Raw genomic sequence first — 23,514 nt, forward strand, 5'->3', positions numbered from 1 at the left:
TTGAGGAGGACCAAATGAAGTGAAAGGGAGAGAAGGTGTTGAGGTTATGAAGAAATGACGATAGGGTGTCTTGGCCCTGAGTCCTGATCATGAAGATATCATTGATGAACCTAAATGAGACTAGAGGTTTGCCACTTTGGGAGGCTAGGAATCTCTCCTCTACACGGCCCATAAACAAGTTTGCATAGGAGGGTGCCATACAGGTGCCCATGGCTGTGCCAAGGATTTGTTTGTTCACTAGCCCTTTACTTATTTTTTACACATCTTTTCTCTAATCCAGCTCCCCTCACAACCTCAAACACCTTATTTTGCCCATTTCCACATCATTCCCATTTCCCCTGCACCATCCCTTCCATAATGGATTCTTGCTCCATCTTTCAGAAAAGTATTCCTTTCCCCAGCTAAAAGCCAGTCCAACATCTTGTTTCGTAAGCACTGCTTAAACCATGGACTCCCCCTCCCCCACCCCCAATCTCCTAATCATAAAAAATCCTTTTTCCAGATCTCATCCTTTCTTTCACAATGAGCTTCATCTATTCAGATTCTGCCAGTCCCTGGCCCTCGCAAAACTGGTAATGCAAAAACACATCTCCATGGCACAGATGTCCCAGAACCACATCTGTTCCCTCCACAAGATACTCTGCACTTCCTGGACCAAATCCATTGCTCTCCAGCACTTGGAGGAGCATTCCAGGCACCACCATAATAAATTATGCAACCCGCTGACATCCTATTGCTGCTCCAGAGCATCACTATCCAATCCCTATCCTATTCAGTGTTACTCCTCATCCACCCCTTACAGCACTTAAACCCTGCTTAGCTGACCTTTTCACCTTGCCACATCCCCCAAAACTTCCTACCAACACTCCAACAAAACCAGGCCCAAAACATTCCTGTAACACTGTTGTTAACCTTTCCAACAAGTTTCAGTAGTGCCCAGTTTTAGCCCCACACTGAAATTTAACCATGCTGGACTTGTCCAAGACCTACTCTCATTCTTCTGATCACTGCAATGGAAGCACTTCTTTGCCACCAATCCCCTCAACCAAAGCCAACCTAATCCCAAAATTCACCACTGCCTCTCCCCATTCATACCACCATCCAACTGTGATTCCCCTCACCTAACCATCCACTGGCCACCTTCCATGAATTCCCTACCTCCAACTTGGCCTCACCATCCTTCCTCAGAATATCAACATTTCAGTAGAAGAACAAACAGCCACACACAACTTCAAAACAAATCATGACCTAATCATACTACCTGCAGACAAAAGTTCAACCTGTGTTGTTATGAATTGCAGTGACTACCTGGCAGAAGGCCTCTGAAAATTATCTGACTCCTCGACCTGTAAACTCTGCCAGAGTGGTCCCATCCCCAAAGTTCAATATGACCTTCAGTCTCTGCTTAAAGCCTTAGGTTCTTTCCAGAACCTCTCCCCTGAATCCATTTCCATCCTCACCCCTATGACACACTGCCCACTTACCTTCTACATGCCCCCCAAAATCCACAAAGCCATCAATCCTGGACTGGCTGGTTATTGTGCTCCCCTCCAAAAGAATTTCGAACATCATTGATCAACACATGCAACCAATTGCCCAAAACCTAGCCTCTCACATCAGAGAGACCAACCACTTCTTTCACTGATTCTTCACCATTCACTTGCCTTTACCTCCTGGATCCCTGCTTGTCACTGTTGATGCCACCTCCTTAAGCACCAACACCCCTCATGCCCATGGTCTTACTCTTACTGAACACTGCCTTTCCCAAAGTCCTTCAGACTCCAAACACTACCTCAATCCTCATACACCTTACTAATTTTATCCTAACTCACAACTACTTCTCCTTTGAAGGGAAGGCATGCAAACAAATCCATAACACAGTGCACACTCCAATGACACCCTGTTTATGGGCTGTCTAGAGACCTTCCTAGACTCCCAAAATGCCAAATCCTTAGTCTCATTCGGTTTCACTGACGATATCTTCATGACCTAGTCTCATGGCCAAGACACCCAATCTTCATTCCTTCACAACCTCAACACCCTCTCTCTTATCCACCTCACCTGGTCTTCCTCAACCTGGTGTGCCACCTTCCTTGATGTTTACCTCCTCCTCACTGGTGGCTCTTTCAGAACCTCTGTCCACTTTAAACCCACCAACCAACAACAGTACCTGCTTTTTGACAGCTGTCATCCCTTTCACACCAAAAAATCCGTCTCGTACAGCCTGGTCACCCAGGGAGAGCATCTCTGCAGTGACAAGAACTCTCTTTCCCAGTATGCTGAGGATCTCACCAAGGCATTCACAGACAGACACTATTCCCCAGACATAGTCCACAGCCTGATCTCCCGTGTCATTTGCCCTCACACCCCAATCCTCCCACCATCCCCAAGAACCAGCCACAAAGGGGTGCCCCCTTTGTCACCCAGTACCACCCCTGACCGGAACAACCTTTGCCAGGGCTTTGATTACCTATCAACATGCCCTGAAATGAGGGACATCCTATTTGAGACCATTCATATTTCCTTAAACTAGTGTCCCGTTGTCCACCCAATCTCCACAACATCTTAGTCCATCTCTATGCCACTGCCAGTCCCAGCCCCTTGACCCAAGGATCATATCCCTGTGGAAGACCCAGGTGCAAGCCCTACCCAATCCACCCACCCACTCAGGCTGAGCCACCTGTGAAAGCAGCCATGTCACATACCACCTCTGTTGCAATCACTGCACAGCTTTTTATGTTGCTGTGACTACCAGCCAGCTGTCCACCAAGATGAATGGTCACCACTAAACTGTTGCCAAGAGCAAAGTAGACCACACTTTGGCGCAACATGCAACCATATGTAACACGCTTGATTTCAATGGTTGCTTCACTACTCGAGCCATCTGGATCCTCCCTCCACCACCAGCTTTTCTGAACTGCACAGCTGGGAGTTATCCTTACAACACATTCAGCGCTCCTGAAATTATCTTGGCCTCAACCTATGGTAACATACTGTCCCCACACCCTCCATCCAACAGTTTCCACCCCTCTGCCCTATCACCTCTTCCCTCTTCTCGTCTCCCACTCTCTTTGTGTGCCGTTCCCTGTCCAATGCACCCACCCATCTTTTCCCATTCCTCTCCTTTCTCGCTCTGTCCAACCCAGTGAGCTGAGACTGCTATGAGGAATGAAGGATATCTTTTGGTTACTTTGTGTTAGGTTTGACGCTATCACAGGATTGACCAACTTGCAGCCAATATTTTTTGCTACAAATATGGTCAAAAACCATTAGGAATATAGTGATGGAGAGAGTGTACAGTGTGATCGGTAGTTGCAGAAACTATGTATGAGTGTCAAATGTAATTTCACAAATGGCAGTAGTCATTGAATGTGAAAGTCCTTCCATGAGAAATGTGGACAAGTATACTCAAAATGTGTAGGATGTTCTTTTGCAGGGCTGATATTTGACGTATTGCATGATAGCTGAGGAGTTGTGCAACTGTTGTCAAAGTCATGTTGCGTACCCCAGAGAAATGAAAAGTGCACAGAAACTTTTTACTTCATTTCCTCACACAGGAACTGCACATGAAAAAGTGAAAATTTCATTGAAATGCCAGCAGCTACTTTTTATTTCCTTACATCCATCATCAGTGAAGAGGAAACATAATACATTTAATATCATCCAGTCCAAAGAAACCAGAGCAACAAATGTGAATGTTGTGAAACCAAAGATCAAAAAAATTATGTACTTCAGCTGTTTCAGCATCATACACTGAGTGTTCACACCTGTAGGACACTTCAGTAAGTTATACAAAAAAGAAGGAAAATACAGATTGCAAGTTGCAGACAGGCACAATTAAAATACACTTACATAAAGCTTTCAGCCATAGCCTTCAACAATAAAAGAGAGACGCACACCATTCACATACACAAGCAAGCAAGCACCTGTCACGAACATGGGACCACCAACTCTGGCAACTTTGGCCAGAATTAACTAGAAGGTGGGATGAAAATAGAAATTTGGAGGGTTTGAGGAAGGGGAGAGAGACAAACACTGTCTGGCGGAGTGTGCAGGGACTAGACTTCCTACAGGAGGAGCATTAGGAGTTTGTGGGGTTGGGAGGTGAGGAAAAAAAGGAGGAAAAATGGAGCAAAAAAGAAGAGGAGCAGGGCAAGATGGGCAGACGCATTGGAAAAGGGATGCAAATCAACAAGGTGGAAGATGAAAATGGGGAAGAAATGACAGGACAGAGAGTGTGGAAACTGTTGGGTGGAGGGTGTGGGGACAGTATGTTACTGCAAGTTGAGACTGAGATAATTACAGAAGTGGAGAATGTGTTGTAAGGATAATTCCCATCTGCACAGTTCAGAAAAGCTAATGGTGGAGGGAAGGATCCAAATGGCTTGGGTAATGAAGCAGACATTGAAATCCCACTCCTCCTTTTACAATGACCTACAACTTTCCAGATTCTGCCAATCCCTGGCCCTCACAAACCTAGTACTGCAACAACACATCTCCATGGCACAGGCATCTCAGAACCACCTCTGCCCCTTCCACAAGATACTGCTATTCTGTGATCCCTACTACATACATCACATCTTGGTTTCAATGGTTGCTTCACAACCCAAGCCATCTGGATCCTTCCCTCCACCATCAGCTTTTCTGAACCATGCAGGTGGGAGTTATCCTTACAATATATTCTCCGTTCTTGTAATTATCCCAGCCTCAACTTATGGTAACATAACTGTCCCCATACCCTCCACCCAACAGTTTCCACTCCTCTGTCCTATCACCTCCTGCTCATTCTTATCTTCCACCCTGTTTATTTGTAGCCCTTTTCCAATGCATCTGCTTATCTTTCCCTGCTTCTCTCCTTTTTTGCTCCTTTTTTCCCCACCTCACTGCCCCACAACCTCCTGTCACTGCTCCTGTTGGCACTCTAGTCCCTGCAGATTCCACCAGACAGCGTCTGTCTCTCTCTCCCCCCTCCCTCCCCCCCCCCCCCCCCCCCCCCTGTACACTACTATTCTTTTCCCCTTCCTGACCACTCCAGATGGCTGCTCGCACCCCATGTGACAGTAGCATTCTGGCCTGAGATGCTGGAGTTGGTGGTTGTGTGTGCATGAGATGTGCTTGCTTGCTTAGGTATGCTATGTGTCTCTTTTTTACTGTGGCTGTGGCTGAAGGCTTTATGTAAGTGGCCTTAAATTGTGCCTGTCTGCAACTTGACTTGTCTTCAAGTAGCAATCTGTTTTTTCCTACATTGTTGATATTCCTACCTGGAGTTCCCATTGTTTGATTTATACAAAAATGTTACGGATAAATTACTCAAAAGAGTCAGGTACGTATGACCCCCCCATCTTTACCAAAGCAACAAGAGGTTTCTGGTGTGTAACAATGGTCAAACTGCTGCCTCACTAACTATCAATCTACTTGTGGTTAAAAAAGTGAAATCCTCCCCAATTCTTGTTTTCTTTGGTATCTGCTAATTTCAGCTTTTCTTAAAAACAGGCATTTTCTTTGTAATACATTATGAGCACATCATGGTAATTAAAAAGCAGTGATAAGCATGTGGAAGTCATTGTATTTCTTAAATAAACAAGTGTGTACTGACATAATGATTATGTGAAAAGATGAATGAATAAAAGTTTTTGATACCCATGTATGCATTTTTGTTCACCAATTGCTTGAATTTTTCAGGCAGGTTGTGTAAATCCTTTATCATAGTAGAGATAAGATGGTGATAATTACTTTTGGAATGTTTAGGTATTGTATTTTGGGATTAGTGGTTTTGTAAATGGTTGTAAAAGGGAGGGCAATGACAACTTCTGCTAAAAACTTTTGCATTGTGTTGATCATTTCCTTTATTCCAATTTCTTCCAGATGTCTTATTACCTCTCAGATTCACCGTTCTTTGGTCATTGTGTTGAAAAGAAACTGCATTATCTGATGTGTCAACCTTTCCTGATCCATTCTTAGGTCATGTCCAAATAATGTAGTTTTTCTTTATCTGACAGTGTCTAAGATCCTCTCTCTCTCTCTGATTATAATATTCTTGGCTTATTGATCTTCTATACTGATCATTTCCTGTTCTTCTGAGTTCCAATGTCCTCCTGAAAGTCCTTCATTTCATAAATTCCAGCCTCCTAAGTAATCCTATTCATACAAGATTCAGACTTTTTCTGTTTAGAATAATTCAGGTCAGATCACTGTCTTGTAATGTTTTAGTTTTGCATTGGTCTGAATGTTTTTCTTATTGTAGATGTTCATAGTGAGTTTGTATCTGAAATTCATCTTGTTTGTTCATATCCCATAGCTTCTTTTTCTATGAAACAAGTTTCTATCCATTCTATCATAGCATTGAAGACTGTCACAGACAATTTTGAAAAGCATATCTTATTTAAAAGTTAATAAAAGGATAATAAATATAGAGAAAGAACAAATGTTTTTAACAAATTGCATATATTTTACAAAACAGGAACAATTTTTACAAGACTACTTACAGTAGTTCATTTGAGAGACTAGTTGTTTCAGAACATACCCAACTGGTACAAGCTGAAAATACTGTTAATGATAGTGTCTTAGAAAGAGTCAGCAGTAAACTCTGGTTTACTAGAAACTAAACTAGAGTTCACCAGTAACACACAGATCCCACCTAATTATTCAGGAGAGCTTATAACATTCTGCCATAACTTTCCTTACTGCATTTGTAACTTTATCTGATAGAAATACCATAGGTGAAATTATGAGATGTAGAGGAAAGCTTCCTGGAATATATGACTGAAATTTCCATTACCCAAAAAAGTTATGTCTTGAAATCTTTCTCCCCTAAAATTTTTATAATTTCATAACTTGATAAGTGGAATCTTTGTCTAACTTTATAAAATAATACTTTATACCTTAAGTTTAAAAAAAGGTTAATCAGTTTTTCAAAAAATAGACACAGTATAATTTAAAATTTACTATATGAAGTGAAGAATAATTTACAGCTGATATGTCCATTTCGTATCAGTGAAACTATTCTGCCAGTATTTCAGTTCTACACCAGAAGAAAGTAAAATACTTATTCTGTTACCAACTATATTTGAAATATAAGCACATGTTTTCTCATATCCAGTATGAGAAACTGTCAACGTACTTACACAAAATGTTTTCCAGATTACATTAAACAAGTGAATCACTGCTGTTATACTCTTTTAATAAGTGATGTGATGCTAAAGCACACAGTACTAATTTCATGTTTGTTTATCTCCTTTCACATAAATAATTGTGCACATCAAACTCCATAACCCTATTGTTACATTGTTTGTACAGTTTTATCTTTTCAGCTGCATATGTTGCCTATGTTACAATATGAGGAGGTAAAATTCTGATGTATGCAGGCCGCAATCAGACTGACAGCATAACAAAACAGTTGTACCGAATCTTGAGTATTTGAAGTTAAACAGTTTTCATCAGGAAATAAGTGTTCAAAACCGATCATGACAGTGTACACTTCATTATTTTTCCCTTTCAGTTTATCTTCTGCAAAATAAATTTTGATGTTATGCTGGTGAGATTCAGTACTGGTGCTTTTATAATGATATTTGCTCGTTCACCACTACTAGTCGCGGCACACAAAGTCATTTTGCTGACTCAACTGTCATTGTAACATTGTTTTTGCTTCACTAGCTTAAAAATGTCACTAATATCATTTTCAGTGTCAGCTGAGTGATACAATAAACTGTTGATGACATCACTTCATCAAGATCCGTCAGTAACTTCTTTTACTGAAGCAGTAGATCCTCAGCATTACGCCTTTTCAGTGGGGGCTGACTCAGTGTTTTCTGTAAAAATAAGCATAAAAACAATTAAGAATTCTGAAACTGTTTTACAAGTATGGTAAGCAAGTTTACTGAAATAAAAAAGATTTACGTCAGGCAAATACATACACATATGAACACACACATTCTTTGTGTTCTTTAGATCGAGAGCCTTATGCTTGGTTATGAGACACTTAGCCTTTGTTCTTTTACATTGTCATGCTTGGTTGTGAGTTATTTATCCTTTATTCATGAACATCTAAAATGGTTCTATGTATCTAAAATTGTCATGTTTTATCAAAATCTGTAGGATGCCTGGTCTTTTGTAAACTTGGGATCACAGAACAGAAAATGATGATACGCAGTTAGGTGCTGTCTGGATAAAGAACCATGGGGTAGTCAGTAGTGTAGAAGGGGAGAGGGCATCATATTGTAGAAGGAAGAGAATGAGGAAGTTCTAGGTGACAAAGAATCGATATCTGTGAATAAGAACAGTGGAGGGCTAGAGGGAAACTAAGCAGGATGTTAGCTCAGGTCCCACTGAGCATGGAAAAAGAGGTGGAATGGGAAATAAGAATGTTAAGTGAAGGCATCAGAAGTGACAGAGAAATAGTTATAGGAGTGCAAGAGGGGAGGTAATGGAAAGTCAAATAAATATTTTTTAATTATGGCAGTGCATCTCTACTCCTATGATTTGATTGGGCATACACAAACACCCTCAGCAAAACCACTGCATCCATTCCTGTTACTTTATTAATCATCAATATTTCTAACTGCATAATTATTGGACACCCCTTCTTCAAATAACAGCTCTTCAGGCAGATATTAAATCTTTCCACCTCACTTAAATTTTTTGTATGAAATTATTATTATGTGGTCTATGTTGACACAAAAGAACTATTAACTTACTCCTAAAAACTTCAACAGCTGCTCTGAGACCCAATTTCGACATCTACAACTGTACTCTGCAAAGTGCAGGCCAGGGGGTACTTCTCATTATGCCACACATTAGGGTTTCTTCCCATTCCATTCATGGCTACTATATCATCTCTATGTATGATTTGATTAGTCTAATTTTGTATACTTGGTCCCTATGGGAGCTATACAAAGGCAGACATAGCACATTCCCAGATTAGTCTCTTATTACTCATTCTTGAAATTTTTAAAAAGGCTGCTAAGGGATAGCTGATGTAGGTTCTCAAAACTCTGTAAGTAGGCTTTTCATGGATAGCAGGCATCTATCTTCAAGCATCTGCCATTTCAAGTTCTTCAGCATTTGTGTGACACTCTTCCATGACTCAAACACACTTGTCACCATTCATTCTGCCTTCTTTGTATATGTACAATATTCCCTATTAGCCTTGTTTGTTATGGGTCCCACACATGAGCAATATTCTAAGACGTGTGTTGTTGAATGACTGCATTTTCTCAAGATCCTACCAATGAACCAAAGTCTACCAAAAGCTTTACCTATGACTGAGCCACTGTGATCTTTCCATTTTATATTCCCACAAACAAAGTGGCTCGTTTGGAAAGTAAGGAATGTTTTTTCTACAGAAATTTTTATTTGATGTAATTAAACAAGACTGTATTTTACATACAGTTTGATACCCAAGCTACTCTTCTACTTAGTCATACTGTTTAACCAGCTTTTCTATGCCTTCTGCATACTCAGTTGCCACCAAGTTGTTGAAGCACTGGTTAAAAGCTCTTAAGTTCACCATCACCACCACAGCATTATCCACTTAAAAAAAAATCTTTCAATTTGGGAGATGATCACTTAGGGCTAAGTCAGAACTGTATGGCGGATGTTGAAACATTTCTCACTGTAACCACTGAAGCAAGTCCTTTGTCACTTGTTGTATGTGGACATGCATTATCATGAAGGAGGATGACTCCAACTGGTTAGCATTCCACGCTGCTTGTTTTTAAGGCCACAGTGAAGTCACTGAAGAGTCTGACAGTAAGCCACTGCATTTATGGTCTCACTATAGACACATAGTTGATGAGTAGGAAACTCTTATGATCACAAAACACTGCAGCCATAATCTTTCTTGTGCTCAAAATTTGTTTTGCTTTTCTGATTTCTTTTGGGATTGCAAGTGACGTCATTCCATTAACTGGTGCTTTGTTTCTGATGTGAAATGTGATATCCAAGTCTCATCACCAGTAACAATGTGGATCAAAAATTCATCACCATCATTTTCACAGTGACTTTATGACAATGCAGCTGCCATTTGTTTGGTTTTGTGTCTGTCTGGTGAAATTCTAGGAACCCACCTGGCACACACTTTTTTATAGCCCAGATCTGCACTAACAATCTCGTTACAACACAGTTTTTGAAATATCTGGAAAGAGTAAGTGCAGCCCACTAAATGTGAAATGCCTATCTTCTTGGATTTTTCTTTCAGTCCTTGCTTTGAGTCCATCAATCACCACTCAGAGCCAGACCAAGTGATCTTCATGTGAACAGCCAATCTTCACATGACCAGTCTCCTATTCGCCATTAAATATGATATACCACTTCCAAACTGACCTCAGTTACCTATCCATAAATTCTGCACATTTAAAAAGTAGATAACACTATGCACCTCACATTTCGTGGGATCATCAATTTTGTCACTCATTTTAAAACTGCACAACTAAGTAGTAAGCAAGTGTATCAGATCATACCTGCCACCAAACTTAAGCAGATGAGTACCTAGGTCAGTGGTCACTCAGTGGTGGCGATGGGGTGACATGATCACATGCCAAAACAAAAGTCCTTTACTTTCTGAATGACCCTCATAGTTACATCTAGCCATTTGTATGAGTCGACTGATCCCAACTGTGGTTCATTGAAACTGCAGTAACATCATATTTCTTTTTTGTGTCATATGAAGGGCACAGTTTACATTTCTGAACATAAAGTAAACTGCCAACCTTTGGAAAACTGTCTGTTTTTCAGATAGTACTTCATTGTAAATACATAGTTAAATCATCTAAAAAAATTCTGAGGTTACCATTAATATTGTCTATCATATCATTAGCATATGACATGAGCAGTAAGGGTACACACTGTTAGACATTTCTAAGGATGTTCATGACTCTTTAACTAAGATGACGTGTGGCACTCTCTCTACTGAGGAATACCTGACCCAGTCACAAATTTTGTTTGCCACCTCATATAATCATACTTCAGTTAATAATCATTGTTGTGATACAAAGTCAAATGCTGTTCAAAAGTTAAGAATTACTGCACCCATGTCATTGTCATCATCCATGGCTTTCAGAATGTCATGTTAGGAAAGTGAAAATTGGGTTTTGCATGACCAATGTTTGTGGAATCCATCCTGGTTAGTGTGGAGGAAGTAATTATGTTTGATCTACCTCATTGTATTTGAGCTCTGAATATGTTTCGACAGCCATGTTAGTCAGCTGCTCCAAAAACAGAGATAGAGCTTCACTGCAGTTTTAAATTCACCCAAAACCTTTTAGACAAACAAAACTGAGCAAAACCAAAATTAGCTTAAGGAGAGCCATGCATGAATAGTTCAATGAAATCGAAAGCAAAATTCAATCTACCACCCTGACAGAAAATTCTGAGATGTTCTGGTCTTATGTTAAATCAGAAAATGGATCAAAGCCATCTCCCACACCCACAATGAGCATAGTGACACTGAAACAGATGATGACAGAGAAAGGACTGCAATACTAAATTTCTTTTTTCAAAATCGTTTCTCTGAGCAAGGTCCTGCTGAAATTCCTCCTTTAAATCTTCTCATGCATGTGAAAATTACAGATACTGAAATAAATGATCATATGACAGACATCATTTGAAATCACTCAACAGAGGAAAGTCAACTGGACCTGATAGGATTCTACGTAGAGTATGCAAAAGTAATTGTTCCTCTTCCAGCAGCAATGTACTGTGGGTTGCCAGAGGAGCACAGCATTCTTAGTGATTGTAAAAAAAAAAAGTACAGGTCATTCTTGTTTCCAAGAAGGGTTGTTCTGCCTTGAGAACTTCAGGATAAATTCTAGAGACACTCGTATTTCACCATCTCGAACACACGATATTTTAAGGATGAGTGTGTGACAGTGGAAATGTGTCTACTGTGCCATGGTTTGTTTGTGTGCAGGACAGAAATGTGTTACGAGAAGACTAAAGTTTTGGTGGTCTTTCGGCGCTGACAAGTAGTGGCCGCGCATGCCTTAGAAGCCGTATGTCCAGTACAAGAAGTAATGAAGGGATACCCTTTGGCAGTGAAATAGTAGTGACTGTTGGGAACAAATGAAATAGGTTTTATCTAGAGACTCATATACTCTGTTGTTTGACTTTCTAGGAGGAAGAACTGTTTTGACAAGGTTTATTAAAACCAAAAGAGACTGTAATGGTATATGTCAAGAACTAAGGTTTCCCAGACGGGGTTGATTTGCGAGACTTGAAAGCGCATGTGAAACTTGTGTAGTAGTTTTATTGTGAAGAAGAAAATATAGCAAAGTTGATATGAAAGTATTCTGAGAGTAAGAAATCATTTCAAAAGTAGAGAAGTAGTTCAGTATCATTTCCCTCACCAGCACAAAATCTTCAGAGGAGAAGCATTGTGAAGACTGATGCAGCCGTCTGTCCTGAGAAGAAGATCAGCTGCACACAATACGTAAATCACCCACACGAGACTTGTGAGTATTGCACCCCTGTACCACACAGTTTCTGGTCATCAGGGCCATTGAACAGATGCACAAAAGTATAGGGCTTTATTACTGATGTCAGTATGTTGTTGAATTTTGGAACACATTTAAGGCTCACATATTATGACATTACTAGAGACAAAAAAATTCTTCTTTGGAAATCAGTATGGATTCTCTCTCTCTCTCTCTCTCTCTCTCTCTCTCTCTCTCTCTCTCTCTCTCTCTCTCTCTCTCTGCTCATTCTCAAGATCCAGAAGCCATCAGATAACCTCAGATTATGCCATGTTCCTTGACTTTCAGAAAGTGGTGTTAGATACAGTTCTGCACTGTCACCTCATGAACAAAATAAGAACATAGGAAATATCAGACCTGCTATTTGACTGGATTGAAGAGTTCCTAAAAAACAGAACAGAGCATGTCATTCTCAGGGAAGTGAACTCTTCAGACATAAAAGTAACTTCTGGTATACCATAAGGTAGTGTTATAGGACCCTTACTTTCCATAATATACATACAAAGTTTGCAAAGTCTATGAGGATTTTCAAGAATGATGCTGTTGTATACAAAGAAGTCAAAACACTATTAAAAGTAACAAACTGCATGAATACCAGCAGAGGATCAACACTTATTGCAAATATTGGCAGTGGACCAACATAAATAAATGTAACATATTGCAGATAATAGGCAGAAAGTCACATTATTTTAGGATTACACAATTTCAGAACAATCACTGGAAACATCCACTAAATTCATTGTTATTTTAGCCCAAGTGGCCATCATTCCTTCTTATGTAATCCACTAAATATATGGGAGTATATGTAGGGAGCAATTTAAAGTGGAACAACCACATAAATGTCACTGTAAATAAGGCAGATCCCAGACTGAGATGACACTGGCAGAACCATCATAAAATGTAATCAACCCACAAAGATCATAACAAAACCATCGTATGACCAATCCTCAAATATTGATACATTGGCATTGTGGGATTTGTAGCAGATAGGATTGACAAAGGAAAGATGGAAGATCCAAATAAGAGCTGTGGATTTCATTACAACTCCACTTACTAAACATGAAAGCACCAAGGAGATGCTCAGCAAATGACAATGGCAAAGTTACAAGTGAATTGTTGTACATCACATTGTGGTTTACTATTGAAGTTTGAAGTGTTTACCTTCCTGGCCATTCAGTATATTCCTTTCTCCTACAAATGTCTTGCAAAAAGTCCATGAAAGTAAAATCAGAGATATTCAAGCAGGATTATCAATAATCATTCCTCTTTCAGGTAGTTTGTGATGGGAACAGGAAAGGGGGAAGTGACAGTGGTACACAAAATATCCTCTGCCACAAACCATAAGTGGCTTCTAGAGTATAGATGAAGCAGTAGATTTTAGTGGTCATCGAAGGAATCAAAACAGGTGCTGTGTTGTGCCTAAAGTGGAGCACCAGCGGCCACATATCTGCCAGCTCCACACAATTCAAATGACTGCAGCTCCTCTTGAACCGCAGCAGGGCCAAAAAGTCACTGAACAGACCATCAGACTGTGATGGCGCTGGCCATGCCAAAATCTCAATCACAGTGCACAGTTAGCATCAGTGTGTGCCAATAAAGACTATTGCTTCCGCAACCCAAACAATCAAGACGATGAACTACTCTGCACATCATGGATTTAGGCTCAAATCTGTGCAGCAGAAGACAATGACATCACCAGCCCATAACTGATGAACTTCACCAGCACCACTGCCACTATCGATTTTCAGTCCACCGTCCACTGCCGCTCTTCAACCAAAAACATCATGCCCCTGGAGACTGGACCTGTCAGCTCACAATGTCTGGACTCTCTCCTTGTTTTGGTGATTGTAACTACGAACATTAAATTTTTCATTACTTGTGCTTTGCACAGACATAGTGTTGAGTATGCTCCACAGTGGCTTGTTGGACCATTAGCTGTTATTCAGCAAGGGACTTGGTTATTTTTTTTCCAGTTATTGACATTTTTAAAATGGACTGTTTACTACAGGGGTCAAAAATAGCTCTTCTTGCCGCAGTAAGTGTTCGATGAAGTATTTAATTTCTATGGTGTTAACTGACTGTGAAAGACATTTCAATGTGTTGTTAATATTTAGCTATAGGCTCAACTGTGCACACTCAATGTAATAGTGTCAATAAACATTTTTCCAGTTTAGATTCCATGTAACAGTTGTGTCATATATAATAATGGTGATAAGTTAAAAACTGTGTTTTACACATGCTGTTGCAGAAAATGACCTGGTGATTTTTCTATTCTCCATGGCAGCTCCAACAGAGACAGTGGGGGGGGGGGAAAAAAAATAAAAAATAAAAAAAAAAACGTACTCATACTCCTCCAGCAGATGGAGCAGACTAATGAAAAGGTGGAACCTTAGGGCAGCTAGGTTACCCAACTGGAACAATACTTCTGCATTTATAAGTTTACAGGTGACCTGCAGTCCATGCTTTCCTCCTGGCTCATGCAAGTCCTTCAGTGTTCCAATTAGTTAAACAACTACACCCTCAAGCAGAGCCCCAAGCCCTCCCCTATGATACATCAAGGCTAGCCTCTCAGAACATTTCAATTCACAGATCCACATTGAGGCAGGGAGGCATAAGTCTTTTAGCTGTTGAAAGATAGAATCAGAGTCATACCATGATTGTATTGGCCCATTACAGAGATTGTAAATTCATGTATACTAATAGAGAGTGCCATTAATCTTACGCTTCCTTGCTAGATAGAAACATGGTTTCAGTGCATGCTTTCAACGAAACAATGAGGCACTATCTCCTTAAACTCAAGGACTCTTCACTTGATGTGTGTTTCCCAATTATATGTGCATATGAACAGTTGCTCCACTCTTCAGCAGCCCTGTAGGATCTCACCTTGGCGTTTGTGTCCACGTCAGCCATGCCTGCCTGTGGACCCCAATGGCATTTCACAAGCAGGATGGGGTACCCCCAAGAGGCTGCCCACAATAGCCACTCCCATCATGCATGCAATATTTCATACAACACACATGACATTTTCGAAAAGTGAGATGAAAATCTTGTGGCAAAACAGGACATAAAGCGGAGATCTGCCACTCTTCTTCACATATGAATGTGCATTATATTCAAGGTGAACAATTTGTGGAAAAAATATACATGGATGCCCATTACACCCTCAACTATCCACCATTCACCCAACAGTTCAATCACATCAACCCCCTGCCTACACCACCACAGGTATGCCCCACAAGGCCAGGTGTGGGCAGGTGTAGGCCATAATGCATACTAGCCACCATTTAGCACCTCCTCGGATGGGCCACAGTAGAAATCACATATAATGGTGGGTCGAAAAACAGGCACCACCTTAACCAAATTTACCCATCATGGGTACGTCCACAACTGGCAGAAAGTCTGACACCACTATTTGTTCCAAAAACCCCAGTGCCAGCAGCTGACAATGACCAGGTGCCGGCCTGGAAGGACTATCTGACCACCAGCAGCTCAACAGCAGCCCCAGCGGGACATTCCAATGGCCGTCAATCTGTCAGCTGGAGCTTCACCCCACCCCCCTCCCCCCTCCTGGTAGTGGAGGGATCAACATTAGTGAGGCCACAACAACTTGTCTCCACCTCAACACCCACATTCTAGGAGGAGACGGTTGCTGTGGCATGCCTAACACAGAGGTCCAGCAGCCAAATGGCTGCCAGCTGCACAATTCAAATGGTTATTGCTCCACTCGAACCATGGAAGGGCCATGAGGTCAGCAAGTATATCATCAAATCTCATTCATCACACGCAGCTAGCATCAGCCTGTGCTGGTCAAGACCATGTTATGCTTCTGTGGCCCAGCCAAGCAGCCAATTGGGAAGATGAAGTACTTTGCACATCAAGGATTTAAGCTCACACCAGGCTGGTTGAAGTCAGTGACGTTGCAAGCCCCATACCTATGAACTACACTAGAACTGCCGCCGCTGTCACCTTCCAGTCTGCCATTCACTGCCGTTCTTCAATCAAGATGTCACACCCCTGGGGACTAGACTGTGCCTGGACAGTGCATCTGGACTGTCATCATTTTGATGATTGTAGCTATAACCTCTAACTTTTCCATTACTCATGCTCTGCACAGATCAACGTTCAAGAAGAGTGTGCTGCCAGTTATGTCATGCAGTAAAGGGCTTGATTATTTGTCTTCCAATTATTGACATTTTGTAAGACCAAACTGCTTACTACATTGTTCAAGAACAGCTCTTCATGCCACAGTAATTTCCTGAAGGAGTATTTAATTCCTATGGTGTTAATTGATTAGTTGTGGAAGACTCTTCAAGAAGCATTTTTTGTGTTGTTGTTAATATTTAGCTAAACACACAGAACTGTGCACATTCAACACGTTGTTGTTGTTGTTGTTGTTGTGCTCTTCAGTCCTGAGACAGGTTTGATGCAGCTCCCCATGCTACTCTATCCTGTGCAAGCTTCTTCATCTCCCAGTACTTACTGCAACCTACATCCTTCTGAATCTGCTTAGTGTATTCATCTCTCGGCCTCCCTCCACAATTTTTACCCTCCACGCTACCCTTCAATGCTAAATTTGTGATTCCTTGATGCCTCAGAAGATGTCCTACCAACTGGTCCCTTCTTCTTGTCAAGTTGTGCCACAAACTCCTCTTCTCCTCAATTCTATTCAATACCTCCTCATTTTCCACTGCTCGTGGTCTCATGGAAGCGTTCTCGCTTCCCGAGCATGTGGTCCCGGGTTCGATTCCCGGCGGGGTCAAGGATTTTTCCTGCCTCGAGATGACTGGGTGTTGTTGTGTCATCTTCATCATCATCATTCATCCCCATTATGGTCGGAGGAAGGCAATGGCAAACCATCTCCACCAGGACCTTGCCTAGTACAGCGGTGCGGGTCTCCCGCATCGTTCCCCTACACTCCGTCACAAAGTATGGGACTTCATCATCATCATCAACTCCTCATTACTTATGTGATCTACCCATCTAATCTTAAGCATTCTTCTGTAGCACCACATTTTGAAAGCTTATATTCTCTTCTTGTCCAAACTATTTATGTTTCATTTCCATACATGGCTACACTCCATACAAATACTTTCAGAAACGACTTCCTGACACTTAACTCTATACTCGATGTTAACAAATTTCTCTTCTTCAGAAACGCTTTCCTTGCCATTGTCAGTCTACATTTCATATCCTCTCTACTTCGACCATCATCAGTTATTTTGCTCCCCAAATAGCAAAATTCCTTTACTACTTTAAGTGTCTCATTTCCTAATCTAATTCCCTCAGCATCACCCAACTTAATTCGACTACATACCATTACCCTCGTTTTGCTTTTGTTGATATTCATCTTATATCCTCCTTTCAAGACACTGTCCATTCCGTTCAACTGATCTTCCAAATCCTTTGCTGTCTCTGATAGAATTACAATGTCATCAGCGAACCTAAAAGTTTTTATTGATTCTCCATGGATTTTAATACCTACTCCGAATTTTTCTTTTGTTTCCTTTACTGCTTGCTCAATATACAGATTCAATAACATTGGGGAGAGGCTACGACCCTCTCTCACTTCCTTCCCAACCACTGCTTCCCTTTCATGTGCCTTGACTCACAACTGCCATCTGGTTTCTGTACAAATTGTAAATAGCCTTTCGCTCCCTGTATTTTACCCCTGCCACCTTTAGAATTTGAAAGAGAGTATTTCAATCAACATTGTCAAAAGCTTTCTCTAAGTCTACAAATGCTAGAAATGTAGGTTTGCCTTTCCTTAATCTTTCTTCCAAGATAAGTCGTAGGGTGAGTAGTGCCTCATGTGTTCCAATATTTCTACGGAATCCAAGCTGATCTTCCCCGAGGTTGGCTTCTACCAGTTTTTCCATTCGTCTGTAAAGAATTCGCGTTACTATTTTGCAGCTGTGACTTATTAAACTGATAGTTTGGTAATTTTCACATCTGTCAACACCTGCTTTCTTTTTGGATTGGACTTATTATATTCTTCTTGAAGTCTGAGGGCATTTCACCTGTCTCGTACATCTTGCTCACCAGATGGTAGAGTTTTGTCAGGACTGGCTCTCCCAAGGCCATCAGTAGTTCTAATGGAATGTTGTCTACTCCTGGGACCTTGTTTTGGCTCAGGTCTTTCATTGCTCTGTCAAACTCTTCATGCAGTATCATATCTCCCATTTCATCTTCATCTACATCCTGTTCCATTTCCATAATATTGTCCTCAAGTACATCGCCCTTGTATAGTCCCTTTATATACTCCTTCCACCTTTCTGCTTTCCCTTCTTTGCTTAGAACTGGTTGTCCATCTGAGCTCTTGATATTCATACAGGTGGTTCTATTTTCTCCAAAGGTCTCTTTAATTTTCCTGTAGGCAGTATCTATCTTACCCCTATTGAGATACGCCTCTGCATCCTTACATTTGTCCTCTAGCCATCCCTGCTCAGCCATTTTGCACTTCCTGTCAATTTCATTTTTCAGACGTTTGTATTCCTTTTTGCCTGCTTCATTTACTGCATTTTTATATTTTCTCCTTTCATCAATTAAGTTCAATATTTCTTCTGTTACCCAAGGATTTCTACTAGCCCTCGTCTTTTTACCTACTTGATCCTCTGCTGCCTTCACTACTTCATCCCTCAAAGCTACCCAGTCTTCTTCTACTGTATTTCTTTTCTCCATTCATGTCAATTGTTCCCTTATGCTCTCCCTGAAACTCTGTACAACCTCTGGTTTAGTCAGTTTATCCAGGTCCCATCTCCTTAAAGTCCCACCTTTTTGCAGTTTCTTCAGTTTTAGTTTACAGTTCATAACCAATAGATTATGGTCAGAGTCCACATCTGCCCCTGGAAATATCTTACAATTTAAAATCTGGTTCCTAAATCTCTGTCTTACCATTATATAATCTATCTGATACCTTCTAGTATCTCCAGGATTCTTCCATGTATACATCTTTCTTTTATGATTCTTGTACCAAGTGTTTGCTATGATTAAGTAATGCTCTGTGCAAAATTCTACCAGACGGCTTCCTCTTTCATTTCTTACCCCCAATCCATATTCACCTGCTATGTTTCCTTCTCTCCCTTTTCCTACTCTCGAATTCCAGTCACCCATGACTATTAAATTTTTGTCTCCCTTCACTACCTGAATAATTTCTTTTATCTCATCATACATTTCATCAATTTCTTCATCATTTGCAGAGCTAGTTGGCATATAAACTTGTACTACTGTAGTAGGCGTGGGCTTCATGTCTATCTTGGCCACAATAATGCATTCACTATGCTGTTTGTAGTAGCTTACCTGCCCTCCTATTTTTTATTCATTATTAAACCTACTCCTGCATTACCCCTATTTGATTTTGTATTTATAACCCTGTATTCACCTGACCAAAAGTCTTGTTCCTCCTGCCACTGAACTTCACTAATTCCCACTATATCTAATTTTAACCTTTTCATTACCATTTTTAAATTTTCGAACCTACCTGCCCAATTAAGGGCTCTGAAATTCCACGCTCCTATCCGTAGAAAGCCAGTTTTCTTTCTCCTGATAACGACGTCCTCTTGAGTAGTTCCCACCCGGAGATCCAAATGGGGGACTATTTTACCTCCAGAATATTTTACCCAAGAGGACTCCATCATCATTTATCCATACAGTAAAGCTGCATGCTCTCGGGAAAAATTACGGCTGTAGTTTCCCCTTGCTTTCAGCCCTTCACAGTACCAGCACAGCATGGCCGTTTTGGTTAGTGTTACAAAGCCAGATCAGTCAATCATCCAGACTGTTGCCCCTGCAACTACTGAAAAGGCTGCTGCCCCTCTTCAGGAACCACGTATCTGTTTGGCCTCTCAACACATACCCCTCCGTTGTGGTTGCACCTATGGTACAGCCATCTGTATCACTGAGTCCCGCAAGCCTCCCCACCAATGGCAAGGTCCATGGTTCATGGGGGGGGGGGGGGAGAGGGGGGGGGGACATTCAACATAATGATGTCAATAAACATTTTTCCAGTTTAGATTCCATGTATCAAATATGTTGGACATAATAGGGGTGATCAATGATCATCACTTTTTATGAAATATCGATACTGTCCATTCTCAGTTTCTTAAATATTGGTGAGGGTCATGACAGTGTGCAGAAGCAGAAAATCTGAGAATACCTTGAGAAAAAACTTGTTATGTGTGTTTTAATTAATTAATATATACAGATGATTGTATGAACACTGGCAGACTTATTCACAAGTAGGTGCTTGTTTTTCAGTTGTGGTTTGAGACTAAGCAGGGTACACAGGAAGGCATCCAAAAGAACAATCACCACTTTGATCCAGCAACCACTAATGAGCAAGACCCACAACATCAGTAGTGTGTGGATAGATAGGTAATTTGGGCTGATGGGAGATGTTCTAGGGTAGTAGTGCATCTGTCTAATAACCAGGAGACTTGGGTTTGAATCCCCATCTGGCTCAAATTTTCAACTTTCCCCATTGATTTAAATCAACACCTGCTCGCATCCAGTGTCCATAACTCCTTTTCTGTGTAACATCAGTGTTAAAGGCAAAACATAAACTTTCATTCAGCACCTAAAATATCTCCTCAACCAACAGTCACTTGAAGTTTTCTGAGTATCTCAGAATATGCTCCAAGAACTAGAACCATTATTGAATTATAGTTTGAAAAAGATCTGTGTGGCTGTACAGAAAAAAGAACAATGTGGTTCAGTATTGTCTGCAAGAACAATTATGGATAAACACGAGTAAAAAGGAAAATATGTCACATCCACTTTCTTAGATATTGATCAGGGTCATGACAGTATACAGAAGCAGAAAATTTGAGAATACCTTGAGAAAAGACTTGTTATGTCTGTTTCAATTAATTAATATTTACAGATGATTGTATGAACACTGGCAGACTTATTCACAAATAGGTGCTTGTTTTTCAGTTGTGGTTTGAAACTAAGCAGGGTGCACAGGAAGGCATTTTCATAATTTTATTCATCACTGTATCACAATTTTAGGCTCATGCCTTTGCAGATAATGATTTAATGTGGGATGAAAATGACACTAAAGAAAAACAGAAATTGAATGACTGGATTCTGTATTCAAGTCATCAGACTAAAAATCTCCTTTATGTGGTGAGTAGCAATCTATTGGTTTCATAATATTGATGTTATTCCATCCTGGACTTTTCACTGTTTGATTCAGCTGTAAGAAATTACTGATAAAATGAAGTCAATTGTGACACCTGTTGTTCAGAGAAAAAGTGTTCTTAAATGTGTTTCTGCACTGAAGCTGAAAACGTTCATAAAACAAGCAAATATCCTTTCATGACATGTTAACACTGTACTTTATAATATCAAAATTAATACAAATATAAATGCAGAAATTATTTTCCTACCTTTACTTTTCTTTGGCTCATTCCAAGGCTGCACTACTGCACTTCCAAAGATAACAAAAATTGTGTTTCCAAAAAGATATATACCCGAAGCAATATAGAAAACAATTTGCCACTTTTCTCTGGTGCTCTGTATGAAACAAAAAGTAAAATAAAGTAATAATCATCAGATGGACAGGAGTTTAAAGTCTACATATAACTACATTGATTTATCCATTCAGTCATCTTGTTTTGTAGATCCTACAGTGAAGAGAATCTTCAAAGCTGTGGAATATTCATTTGTCCTGTTTTGATGACTCCAACACAAGGATCAAAATGAAAAATAATGTGAGACATATCAAAGTACACATTAACAATGCAACTGCATAATAATTTATATCATCATTTTCTTTTTCATACACATCAAACACTAAGCTGTGAAAACATTATTTAGTTTATCAAAAGCAAACCAGGAAAGTTCTACTCATTTCATTTACTATCCAATCAACTGTCTTCAACTGCCCTAAATACACAAATTCATCAAGTGGTTTACTAGTTCACTGTTAATTTGTCCAGTTTTCTTTCAATAAAAAAAAGAGAAAGCTCTCTCAACATGAAGATTGGGTTGAACACTATAATAATAACAATAATAATAATATATTCATTTTTGATCATTTAGTACAATAATATGGATAAATCACTTCTAGATAATTATACAATGGAACAACTGTATTGTATAATACACCCTCACATGCATTTTTGTAATACTTAATTTAGAAGCAGTTTTGTGTCTTAATTAATTTTTTGCAACAAATGATGAAACTTTTGTGTTCTCATTACTCCACATCTCTCTCTCTCTCTCTCTCTCTCTCTCTCTCTCTCAAGTGATTCCACTTGAAGTATTTGCAGTTTTACAACTGATTTCAGAAGTGTGTTTTAGCTAACGGTGATTACATTGAAGGCCAGGAAAGGTATTTTGTTTATAACTCTTGTTTTCTTTATTTTCTGGAAACATTCACTGAACTTCTCAGATGCACCTTGTATGTATAAGAAACAGTAATGGTGCCAGCACTGACCCTGAGGCACCCCCCTCCCTCCCTCCCTCCACCACAACCAACCAATTTAACCACACCTCAATCAGATGCCACCTCACAGTCATTCACATCACTGTGGAGAATGGCCTTTTGCCACCTGTTCTTAAAGTATCAGAGGAACCAGTTCTAAACCACTCCTCTTATTCCACAATGGTCCAATTTCTGCAGTATAGTTTGTGATCAACACAGTTAAAAGCCTTAGTTAAATCAAATGAGCTGCTTAATGCTAACAACATTTTGTTTAATCCATCCAGTGCCCCACAGAGAAAACAGAATGTACCATTTTTAGGTGTTAAACCACTTCCAAAACTAAATTGTACATTTGACAGCAAATTGTGTGAACTGAAAGGATCAATTATCCTTACATATGAAGCCTTTTCAATTGCTTTTGCAAACAATGATAGCATAGAAAAAGGTCTAAAATCATCTACATTATCCATTCCACTGTTTTTAAAAAGCACTTTCACCACAGGACACTTTAATTGTTCAGGAAACTGCCATTCTTAAATGAAAAGTTACAGATGTGTCCCAGTAAAGGAGTTAAAATATGCATCACAGTGCTTTAGCCTCCTGCTAGGTACCCTATCATAT

The 23,514-nt window shown here is 40.1% G+C and overlaps 1 protein-coding gene across 1 annotated transcript in view; it reads right to left on the reverse strand.

Annotated features, from left to right (window-relative positions):
• Positions 1-6,446: 6,446 nt before the first annotated feature.
• The window catches only part of LOC126092693 (putative inorganic phosphate cotransporter), a 200,676-nt gene continuing 183,608 nt past the window's right edge, over positions 6,447-23,514 (reverse strand). Inside the window, exons 9-10 of the mRNA XM_049908419.1 lie at positions 21,854-21,980; positions 6,447-7,808 (exon numbers count right to left, since the gene is read on the reverse strand). Coding sequence (XP_049764376.1) covers positions 7,774-7,808; positions 21,854-21,980 — 162 coding nt within the window. The 3' untranslated portion in view covers positions 6,447-7,773. The remainder of the gene's footprint in view (positions 7,809-21,853; positions 21,981-23,514) is intronic.

The sequence above is a fragment of the Schistocerca cancellata genome, chromosome 1 (genome assembly GCF_023864275.1).
Source record: "Schistocerca cancellata isolate TAMUIC-IGC-003103 chromosome 1, iqSchCanc2.1, whole genome shotgun sequence".
NCBI lineage: Eukaryota > Metazoa > Arthropoda > Insecta > Orthoptera > Acrididae > Schistocerca > Schistocerca cancellata.